The 11960-nt window shown below is 32.4% G+C and overlaps 1 protein-coding gene across 1 annotated transcript; it reads left to right on the forward strand.

The window, feature by feature from the left end:
• The first annotated feature begins 3303 nt into the window (after positions 1-3303).
• On the forward strand, positions 3304-3810 carry LOC124922590 (oleosin 18.2 kDa-like). The gene has a single exon (XM_047463312.1). It carries the CDS (start codon positions 3319-3321, stop codon positions 3793-3795), a length of 477 nt encoding a protein of 158 aa, XP_047319268.1. The 5' UTR covers positions 3304-3318; the 3' UTR covers positions 3796-3810.
• The last annotated feature ends 8150 nt before the right edge of the window (positions 3811-11960 follow it).

Genomic DNA, 11960 nt, shown 5'->3' on the forward strand with positions numbered 1-11960 from the left:
CATTCATTTGACGACAGTTGATATATTAGTAATCTAGCTAGGTTTGAAACATTTTTCTTAGCTTGGCTTGACATTAAATTAGGGTTTATACTATTATGTTTGATAGTGATATTAGAGAAAATTGAGAGTGGACATTAAAAGCTTAATATGAATCTTTGGTTACTGTAATTTGATATGAATCTTTGGTTACTGTAATTTGATATGAAGCTTTGGTTACTGTAATTTGATATGAAGCTTGATATGAATATTTGGCTACTGTAATTTGATATAAAAGTGAAATTTTGAATTAAATGTTTAATTTGATATAGTCAGCTGTATTTTTGGTTACTGTCATATGTATAGAAAACATGTGCATTGTTATCATCTTCTAATGTAGATTGCATTGTTCTGTGATATCTTCAGTATGAAGAACATTAAGGAAAAATTAAGAGTTTTTGTTTGATTGCATTGATAATGATATTAGGGGAATTAGTTTTTGTTTGATTGCATTGATAGTGATATTAGGGGAATTAGTCTTTTGTCTATATCTACACAATTCACACAGTTCACATAATTTTGTACCATTTAATTGATGTTGTTTTGTTTTCAGGATCGATATAATTTAATAAATATGTACAATTTGAAACAACTTTATATTTTTATATATGTAGATTTCATGGCTGCTATCTCTTCATCAACATCGTGTTTTAATCAACGTATGAATGATGAACAAGGTGAAAACTTTACATATAAAATGTTATTGTGGGTTAAACTCATCTCTCTGGACAACATGGAAGGAAACTAATCTAAGAAGACATTTTTTTTATGTCCAAAATTTAAAGTAAGATTTTTTTTATAAAAGAATACTTAAAAAGTTTAATTATTGAGTATTCATTAATTTTATTGGATATTCAAGAGAATTGATGTCAGATAGATGCAATTAATTACAACGATGTCAAAGAGGATTTAAACAACATTGTTGTTATGAAGTTGATTAATGAGATATGTTCTATAAATATGAAATTTAGAGTTGCTATTATAGTAGTTGTGTTTACTTGGATTGTGATGATTTGTAAGTGGTTGATATAATTTTATTATATTTGTCTATTTGTAGGTTTTGTTGGATTAATTTATTTACCTCTATTTAGTCATTAAATTTATGTAATGTTATGTAATATATACCGTTTTAAACGATATATTATGTTCAATGAAAACTTCTTAAATTTAAACTTCTTATTTGATATATAATTATAAAAGGTACTAAATAGATTATATTTAACTTTTTTTAGTTATTTTATATCAATTTATGTCCAAAACAGTAAGAAACTGTTTTTTAGAAATGTTTTCAAATGAATTATAAGTTGCTATAAATTGAAGTTGTGAAACAGAGCAATTCCATAAAAAAAAACAGTTTACAAAAATAATACTGAATTTATAAAAACAAAACATTCATTATATTAAGCAAAGAAGGTTGAGTATTAATAAAAACAAAACATCGACTATAAAAAGTACATAATTGAACACTAAATAAGTTCAACCCGTTCGAAATTGAAAAAAATCAAGTTTGAATCACAACTTGAATTACAGGTGGTCTGGATTCTTACTTGTGATTGGAGAACACTCCTATGATCTTAAGGAAGTTTTCCAAAGCTTTGGATCGAAGCTTAGAACACCGAAACAGTTTCTTCCAAAGACAGTTGCCGAAGCTCCTTTGAAATCTTCAAGCATGCCATATTTTTGAATTATGTTCGATGGATTGAAAGAAGAAGACCTAGGGAGTATTTATATCCAAGCTATGTCAGTTTTGAAGTCGAATTTTATTCGATTTTGCTTCTGAAGTTCATCTTCTTCGTTTCTATTTTGTCTTCGTAGGCCTAGTTCTAGGGTAAGTTTTGAATTCAAACCTTAGGATAAATGATGGTGAGGGAGAGACGTGCACATTGGTGAATTTTGGAGGGATAAGGATGAGAAATGACGAAGATAGAGCTTTTAGAAGATTGTCGACGTCGGGGTGATTCTCCGGCGTTCGCCTTGTCTCATCAGAAAAGACGATCAAAACGACGTTGTTTCATTAAAATGAAACACACTGTTGCGATTTGTTGGTGGTCCGTCAGGCATTCGGGCGTTTAGGCTAACGGGGTTGGCGTCCCGTTAGTTGATCTTGTGTGGACCCGAGCGCGTGTTGCTTTGGTTACAACCGGCTACGCGGCGTATTCATGGGTGCCGGATGAAAATCCAGCGCCGATCCGATGGATGTGATTCCTGCTGTAATGAAGTCCTTGGATTTCGGACACACTAAATCATCAGTTTTTATTTATAATAAAAATGTTATTTGTAATCGATTTTTTAACCCTTTTTTTCAATTTTCTTTACCAAATTAATACACAAAAAATATTTTTTACAAATAATAAAAATTATATTCAATTATTTTATTTTTGAGTATTTTGGTGTATTTATTTAATTATTTTCTAAAATTATAATTAAATTTTTCAATCCTTTTTGGGTTTAATTTGAGTAAAATGAATACAATATTTTAGTCCCAAATTATTTTTGATTTTTAATTAATTTTTCAATTAAGATTTAATTATCACAATAATTATTCTAAATTTAATTTTAACCTCTCCTTTCAATTATTTTAAATTAACAAACTCACCCTTAGCGTTTTTTTATTTGTTTATGAAACTGATCGATCAGTATTTATATATTTTTTTCAACCATCAAACTGAAAATATTAAAATTTTAAATTAAAAATACATTATAATAAACACATGTGTTTCAATAATTTAACTAAATAATTTCATTCTATCCCAAAAAAATAAACTGTGAATTTTTTAAACTCTTTTAACATAAAGATAAATTTGGATAATGATCTGATATCTAAGTTTAAATTCTTTTGTAAGGTAATTTATTTATTTGACAACCAACCTATAACTATGTGAATCTATACAATTTTTTTCTATATCTTAGACTTGAACATCCTTACACTAATTTGAGAATGCTAAGAAAGAAAAGTTTTCAAACAAAAACAAAATATAAAAGCTAGACAAAGGGATGAACAAAAGCAAACCAAACCAAACCAAAGTTGGACTGTCCATCCTATGAAAGAAAACAAATAAACATTTAAAATAATGAAAACAGCAAGTAATTATGTGGCAGAGCAAGGTGTTACTCATGCAGAGCTTATAACTCCCCTTCTTGACACGCACCACTTTCCAAAAATCTATCTCTCCCATTTTTATACCTTAATCCATACACCATCCTCTCTCACTTTCCCATCTTTCCTCTTCATCTTCACCTTCATCTTCATCTTCCCACTGCCAATTTACAGTCAGACCAACAATGGCCGACAGAACCGACCGTCCCCATCAAGTCCAAATCCACACACAGCCTGGCCGAAGGGGTGCACTAACCGGTATGGGCGGTGGTGGTCCGTCGGCTAGTAAAGTTCTAGCCGTGATCACTCTTCTCCCAATAGGTGGAAGTCTTCTTGGTCTTGCAGGCATGACACTAGTTGGAACACTCATAAGCTTAGCGGTTGTGACACCAATTTTCTTAATCTGTAGTCCGGTTCTTGTTCCGGCTGCCTTTGCGGTGGCTCTTTCTGTCTTTGCTTTCCTCACGTCTGGTGCAATTGGGCTGACTGGAATTTCGTCTCTTTCGTGGGCGTTGCAATCTGTTAGGCAGGCTACAGGTACAATGCCTAATCAGCTGGAAGAAACCAAGAAACGGGTGCAGGAAATGGCTGTTCAAATGGGGCAGAAGACCAAGGAAGTTGGGCAAACTATTGAGACTAAGGCAAAGGAATCTGGGAAATGATGAATTAATGTATTAAATTATCAGAGGTTGTGGTTTAGGGTTCTTTCCTTTATAATGTTTTCTTTATGTTTGGTAAAGAAGGGTCATCATGATCTTTGTTCTTTTGTTTTGGTTGGGCGATCAGTCTTGTTACTGGGGCTTGTTATTGTGTTCAGTTTCTGTTGATGTTTTAATCTCTTATTTTACTTTAAAATAAATACAAGTGCATTATGTTATGTTTTTTTTTTTTCCATGGCTCCATGTTTTGGTTATAATCCTTAACATCCTAGTTTACTTCTACTAAGCTTGTTTGATCTTTGGATTTTTGGTAAAACTTTAATGACTATTTTATTTTTTAAATTGAAAGATAAGAAAAAATATATATGTATTTGCAACGGAATTATCTGACGAATATATAATTTGGGACGTTATTTTCGTCTATATAATTTTTTTTTCAAATATGAGTGTCGCTAACACTCCTACGATTAAATATTTAGTCGGAAAATGTTGGTGACGATATATTAGTGACAGAATATTCGACGATATGTGTGACAAAAATTTGACAAAAATTTTGACGAATTTTCCTAATCCGTCGAAAATTTTATATTTTTAATATTTTATAATTTATATTATTACCTAAATTTTATATTATATTTAAAAAAATATATTAAAACTAAATAATACAATTAATCATCCATTATCACAAAATAATATCATCAATCATCTATTATCACAAAATATATTCAAATTAAACTTTAAACATAAGTTATTAAAACTAAAATATATATCAAATGATATTCTTGAAATTACGACTAATAGTCCTAACAAAATCCATAAACACAATCAACTTACACAATCCATAAATGCAACCCATTGATTCTTTAAACACCAAGTATATATCAACGGGGTTCAATAAAGCTTCGATCTTCAAACATATATCAACGGAATTCAACAAAGTTTCATCTTCAAACATATATCAACGGAATTCAACAATGCTTCATCTTCAAACATATATCAACGACGAGTGAACAAAAGATCGAAACTGCAATCAATCTAAATCAAATTTAAAATTAATTATAAATATGTTTTTATTACCTTCAAAATAGAAACAATAAATAACATAGTAAAATTGAAATTCATACTTTATCGTTGTCACTTCTTCTGACTTTTAAATGTTGTCATTATTTCGTTCATTTGGGCCTGCATAATTTCTTGTCCTTTTAGAAGAGCAGCAATTACAGCATCCGATTGAATCTTTTCTTCCTTTGTTTTCCTTCTTTCCTCAATCAATTCTTCATCTTTTAGAAGTACTGATCATACTGTTAAGATCTTTGTACTCTGAAAATGGAAACTGAAAGTGATAGATTGATACAAGCATGAAGACAGAGAATCACAACAAAACCAATGACTAGTATTATTTCCATTGCAGGATAAACAGAGAGACTTTCAGAAATCAATCAAGCAAGAAATCACAGAAGAATCAATCCCAATTCAGATCTAATCAAAACATGAACATTATTATTATTATTATAATGATCATCATCATATCACTAATTGAAGAAGAATCAAGCAGATGAAATAGGTGTAGAAGTAGTAGAAGAAGAAATAAACAGATTAATATAAAAAAGCAACCGGGAATTGAAAAAGAGAAAAAGAAAGGCAGTTACTACTCAATCTCTTTAGAACATCCATTATTCAAACCAGTTAGAACATTCAAAGTGAATTATGACAAAGACCAGACGTTACAGAAACAAAAATTAACAAATTTAAAAAGAGTGATTACATGTATTATGATATGAGTAGGGATTTTGGTTCCTTTCATGGCAGCATTATGTGTTCTTATTTCAATGATCTGATTACTTGAAGCACATATATTTTCCTATTTTCCCAATCTAATCTATGTTTTATCACTTTCTTCGATCAAATCAAGCATTCTTCTTCATACATATACATACTAAGTGATTGTATTAGTACAATGTAATTTAGCTATCCAAATGGATCCAATATAGTTTTATTTTAACAACTTCCTAGCTATAGACATGCTTTATGATGACCTTTTAGACTTCACATTGTTCTAGAATGATTTTGTACTTAATTATTAGTCTTGGATATTTGATGATTTGAATGGTTAGATAGTGGGGTCTCTCATATGGGTGCATAAATTCTTGATCCAGAAACGTATTTGGATGAGATTTTGTTTGGATACTAAATTTAACTAATGATAGGTTTATTAATTACTCATCTAGATCTAGATAAAAAGACACATTAACTATGTTATATGGTTTTGAATAACCTTTCTATCCTTACTTTATGTAAATCAGTAAATAAGAAAAGGGGTGTTAAGAATTAAGTTATATCAACGATAATCATTTCTACACTTCTTAATTCATAGTAATAACAAGATGTTTGATTAATTCAACATGATCATAACAATTCCTACAAATTTATCAAAAAGAGAAATCTGATATGTTGCAAAGCCTACATGTACGTAGTTTCTTAGTGAAATCAAAAACAAAATAACAGAAGAATCTTACAGACGTTGTCGAATGACAGCCGAACGATCGATTCTAGGAAAAAAAAAGCCTGAAAGAAACAACGAAACCTATAGCAATCGTGAAACAGAGAACAATAACAGATGAGATTATATTATTCGAAATAGAAGAAAGGAAGAGGAAGAAGAAGAAATATGTATTACCGGAGAGAACACCTGCAGCGTTCAATATCACCAACCTCTGGAAGTTATGACAGTTTCCCTCATTCACATCCCTCATTCATCACAGAAAGATTTTCTTAAATGAAGCAACATATCCATATCCAAACAAAGTCTTAAGTTATACAGCAAGCAATACAATACCATCCATATGCAAACCCTATCAATACAGTGATTTTGGTTTATCTAAGAAGAAGATGGTGTAAACTGTATATTATGTGACAATATTGGTAGAGATGAAGTTAGATCGTTGATCTTAGAGATGCCTTTTACAGCTGTTGATTGAAGGTCGAGTTGAATGTTGATAAAATGAAAACCTAGATCTTCAAAGTCGACGAACAACGAAACTCTAAAACATGAAAATAGTAAGGAGTGATTGAAGCTTACAATTCGAATGTTGACTGTTGAATGCTGATTGGAAAAAATCTAATTCAATGTCGAATGCTGATTCAATCAAGAGAGGGGAAAATCAGTGAAGAAGGGAAAAATCGGTGAAGAAGGGGAAAATCAGTGAAGAAGGGAAAATCAGTGAAGAAGAGAGGAAAAATCAGTGAAGAAGGGAAAATCAGTGAAGAAGAGAGGGAAAAGTCAGTGAAGGAGAGGAAAGGACAGGCGCGAATGAAAGTTTAGACAAATATATTATGCACGTCATTTTCGACGACCAATATTAAATATATTATTTATAATTAATTTTCTATATTATATATTATTTAGGTTTCCACATAATATTTGACGTACCAAATTATCTACGGAGTTTTCAACGCACCAAATTATCTACGTAATTTTCGACGACTAATATTAAATATATTAATTTATTTTATATTATTTATAAATTAATTTTGTATATTATATATTATTTAGGTTTCCACATAATATTCGACGTACCAAATTATCCACGGAGTTTTTGACGCACTAAATTATCTACGTAATTTTTGACGTACTAAATTATCCATGTAATTTTCGACGACTAATATTAAATATATTAATTTATTTTATATTATTTATAAATTAATTTTCTATACTATATATTATTTATGTTTCCACATCATTTTCGACGGCCAATATTAAATATATTTATCTTTTATTTTATATTATTTATAAATTAATTTTCTATATTATATAGCTAGTATTCACATGTTTAAAATAAATTGAAATAGGTTGATTTTAATATTAATCAGTTTAATATTTTGGGATTAAATTTTTAACATTGAAGTTATTTTAAGTTTATCAATTTCAAAAACACCAAGCAATCAAATCATCAAGCCACTATGAGATTGACCTTAGATTGAAAAATAACGGCTGGAACGAAGAACAATCGATCGGTTGAAACACTTACAATCGATCGGTTTTGGAGTTTGTAATGGAGAACGTATGATGTGACCAACACAAATATGTTTATGATTCTGTTATACCCATATCTCCAAACTTAACAAAACATAAAGAAACCGGAGCCTTCATGTTTCATTATGTTGTTCTTTCTAAACCTAGCAAATATAAATGTTTGTCATTTACGATGAAATTTATGATAAAAATGAATGTAGAAAATAAAGTTAAATATAACGTCGAAACGACCGTCGAAAATCTACAACGAATTTTGAACACTAATATTTTCTACGGAATTTTTGACAAACTAAATAAAACTCCGACACTAAACATTTTCGTCGTAAATATAATCCAAAATATAGTATAAATTAATTGACTGATTTTCCTACGGAAATTTACCTTTAAATTTAGGGACGATTATTGATCATAGGTAAAATATTTTTATTTATTGTGATGAAGTTTTTTCATTTATTAATATTTCCGACGATTTATGTTTTTCGTGGATTAAACCGTCACGATCGCCGTCACATATTTTCGACGCTAACTTAACGTCGATAATTATTCGTCGCTAATTAGGCGTTTTTTTGTAGTATATTAAATATGGTATTTTGGTTTAAATAAAATGAATTTGAAAAATGAGAGTGAATATATTAAATATTAAAAATATTTGATGGATAAAAGGTGTGATGTGATATATGGGGTGAAAACAAATATTAAGTGATCATGGGTAAAAAATCAAAATCAATATGCTCTAAAATGGGTTTTGTCCTCTTTGTTTAATTTCTAAAATGGGTTTGGCTGTGACCTTTGGAAAAAAAAAATGTTAACAATATCGGCTCTTATCCTAGTCTCAGATTCGACCAGTTAAAATAAGAACTTAACAAAACAAATTTTCTGTGTAGGAACGGTCAAGAATCTAACCGATCAAGTAATCAAACCGGTTAGAAGAAGAAGCAAAGGATGTGTCCAAAACCGGAAGTTATCCGGTTAACCTGAATCCACAAACAATCGGTAGACATCCTAAACCGAAATGCAGTATTCAACCGAAAACTGACGAAGAAATTACTTAAAGAAAGAAGTCAAGATTATCAAACTAAGTACAATCTACAAATTTGTGCAAACGAACACTTTGAGTATTTGCAGAAGATGATACCAAAGGAACAGACTGTAACATTGCCATATCCATACAAGTCTGACGATACTCTGAAGGCTGTAGAAGATTTCCTAAAGAAACAGTTACCATTTTGGTACAAGTCAAAGGTGCAGTTCTCCAGATGCAGGTAACTGGCCAACCGACAGTTGCCATATTAAGTAAAAGACAAATGAAGTCGGTCTGCTCAATGCCTTAGAAGTTTAAAACCGCAATTAATGTAATGTTGAACCTCTGTTCAACCAATCAGATTCAAGGATTACCCTGAAGGTATCTGTTGAAGAAATGTGACCGTTGGCATATTTCACCTATAAAAGAAGGAGCTGAAGAGGAGTAAATATAGTTCTACCAATTACAAAAGACAAGAGTTACACAATTAAGAGTTCCAACAACCCAAGTTACAAGTTGTGTTTATCTCTCTACAAAATTCAAAGTTTAAGTGTGTATTTGAAGTGTGATTACAATTTATGTGAGAATTGTAAGAGTGTTTATCGAGCAGTAAATAAGTCTCGATTGTGTAGTATGGTTGAGTATTCCTTAGTGAATATCCTTCTCGCGGTTTGAGAAGAATGGGTGACGTAGGAGTTTTATCTCCGAACATCCATAAAAACCTGTGTCTTGTTCTTTACTTTCTACCGATTCTGCTTTCTAACCGACTCACACGGTCATAACCGACTTACATTATTCTAACTGATTCACTAAACCTCAAACCGACCTCCTAATCTCCAAACCGATATTCTTCAAAGTCTATCTCTATTCATCCTGTGTGTGTTGCTTCAACCTGAAACAAACCACTTCCGCACTTGAACTCGGTTCAAGAGTTTGTGACAGTTTGTGTAGTATTGAAACTCAGTGTTAATCTCTAACCGGATTAGCACCAACCGTTGAGTGTTATCAGAAAGAGTAAACTGGTCAGTCCTCGGTCCGCCATCGGCGATCTAGATCCTAACAATTGGTATCAGAGCAGTTAGTTTTAATACTCAAGCAACCCGAAGCAAGCAAGCATGACTTTCGAGAAGCCTCCAATGCTAAAAGGTGACGATTTCGCCAACTGGAAGATATGCATGAACTTGCACCTAATCACTATGGATGATGAGATTCCGTTCATCCTATCTGAAGGGCCGATAAAGATTGATAAAGATAGAAAGGATTGGACAGCTGAGGATAAGAGGAGAAACAATCTGGACAATCATGCCAAAAGCCATATTTTCAAAGGTTTGGACAGAAATACTTTCTATAAGGTCAGTGAATGCAAAACCTCAAAAGAAGTATGGGAAATAGTGATTCAACTTCATGAGGGAAATGAAAGAACCAAGGAAAAAAATAATGGTGGCTACCCAGAAGTTTGAAAACATCAAGATGAAGCTAGGAGAAACCATGAGGGAGCACATTGACCGGTTTACAAATGTGATAAATGAGCTATCATCTCTTGGAAAGAAGTATGATAACAAGGAAACAATCATCAAAGCTTTAAGATCTCTTCCGAGTGCATGGGACATAAAGACGATGGTGATGAGAGAATCAAACTGCCTAAACAAGATGAAGCTACACGATGTATTCGAAGATCTGAAGGCATATGAGTTTGAAATGAGATCTAGGATTGAAGATGAAGCATCAACCTCAACCGCTACTAAGGCACTAGTCACATCTATAGAACCTGTAGCTGTTGCACCGATCAAATCCGCTGAACAATTCACTGAGGATGCAATGGCAATGCTTGCACAGAATTTTGGCAGATTCATGAAGAAAAGTCAACCGACAAACAACAACTATAATTACGGTGATAAATCTAATATTAGATGTTATAATTGCAACTGTTTGGGACATTTCAGGTGGGAATGCAGAAAACAAAAACGGGATGACCGGAAGCCGGATGATCAGAACCAAAGAAACAACTACTCACAAACCGGTGAAGGGAGGGAAATTCAGAAAGCACTGATAGCCGATGATGGAGGAAGTTTATGGGCTCATAGTGACAGCGATGATGAACTCTCTTGTCTCATGGCAAACGAAGAACAGGTATTTGATTTTTCTTGTGAAGAATTTACTAAAGATGATTTAGTTAATGCACTAAATGACATGGTAGTAGAGTATAAAAATCTATTAACCTTAGTACCAACCCGACTCAACTTTAGAACCGAACCTATAGCACCAACCCGGTCCGAACTTGAAACCGATAGTATTCAACCTGATGAAATCTTAGAAATCGAGGCAGCACCTGAACTATCCTCTAAGACTGAACAGCTCAAGGAGTCAGTTCAAGAGTTGACCGAAGAGGAAGATGCACGAACCAGGTATCGAATAGCAGCATGGAAAAGATCCAGTGAAGCGGTGAACCAGTTGTCTAAATATCAAAGACATCCCAAATGCAAATTTGGTCTTGGATACAAAAACAACAGATCCGCCAACCGGAACCGTTCCAACGAGATGAAACTCACAAAATACAATCTTCCCTTTATAAGATTTGTCAAGAGCTCTTCAACCGACAATGAGGAACAACATGACTCAAAACCGGAAGACGAAATAAAATATGTAAGTCCAACTGACTCGGAAAAATGGCTTCATCCTGAGAGAAGGAAAGCTAGCAGGTAAACAAACTGATCCACGACCACATAGAATAAACCAAAAGCCACTACAAAATAGGGCACTCTTAGGACAATAGAAAGATGTCAAGTCAAGCACAAGAAAAAGAATTAGAACCATAACCGGGAAAGTTATCCGACTTATTAAAGTCTGGATACCCAAGGGACTAATCAACTGTGGACCCAAGTAAATGTGGGTACCAAATAGTTGTAAATATGTGTATTTTACAGGTTATGAAGACATGGCTAGGAAATTCGGAGTGGTACTTGGACAGCGGTTACTCTAGACACATGACTGGAAACAACAACCTTCTGACCGATATCAAAATAGAAACCAGTGCAATGATAGTCTTTGGTGACAACTCAAGAGGTAGAACTGTGGGCAAGGGTAAGATTGTCCATGGTAACTTAATAATTAACA

This window comes from Impatiens glandulifera, chromosome 1, assembly GCF_907164915.1.
Source record: "Impatiens glandulifera chromosome 1, dImpGla2.1, whole genome shotgun sequence".
In the NCBI taxonomy this organism is placed as follows: domain Eukaryota; kingdom Viridiplantae; phylum Streptophyta; class Magnoliopsida; order Ericales; family Balsaminaceae; genus Impatiens; species Impatiens glandulifera.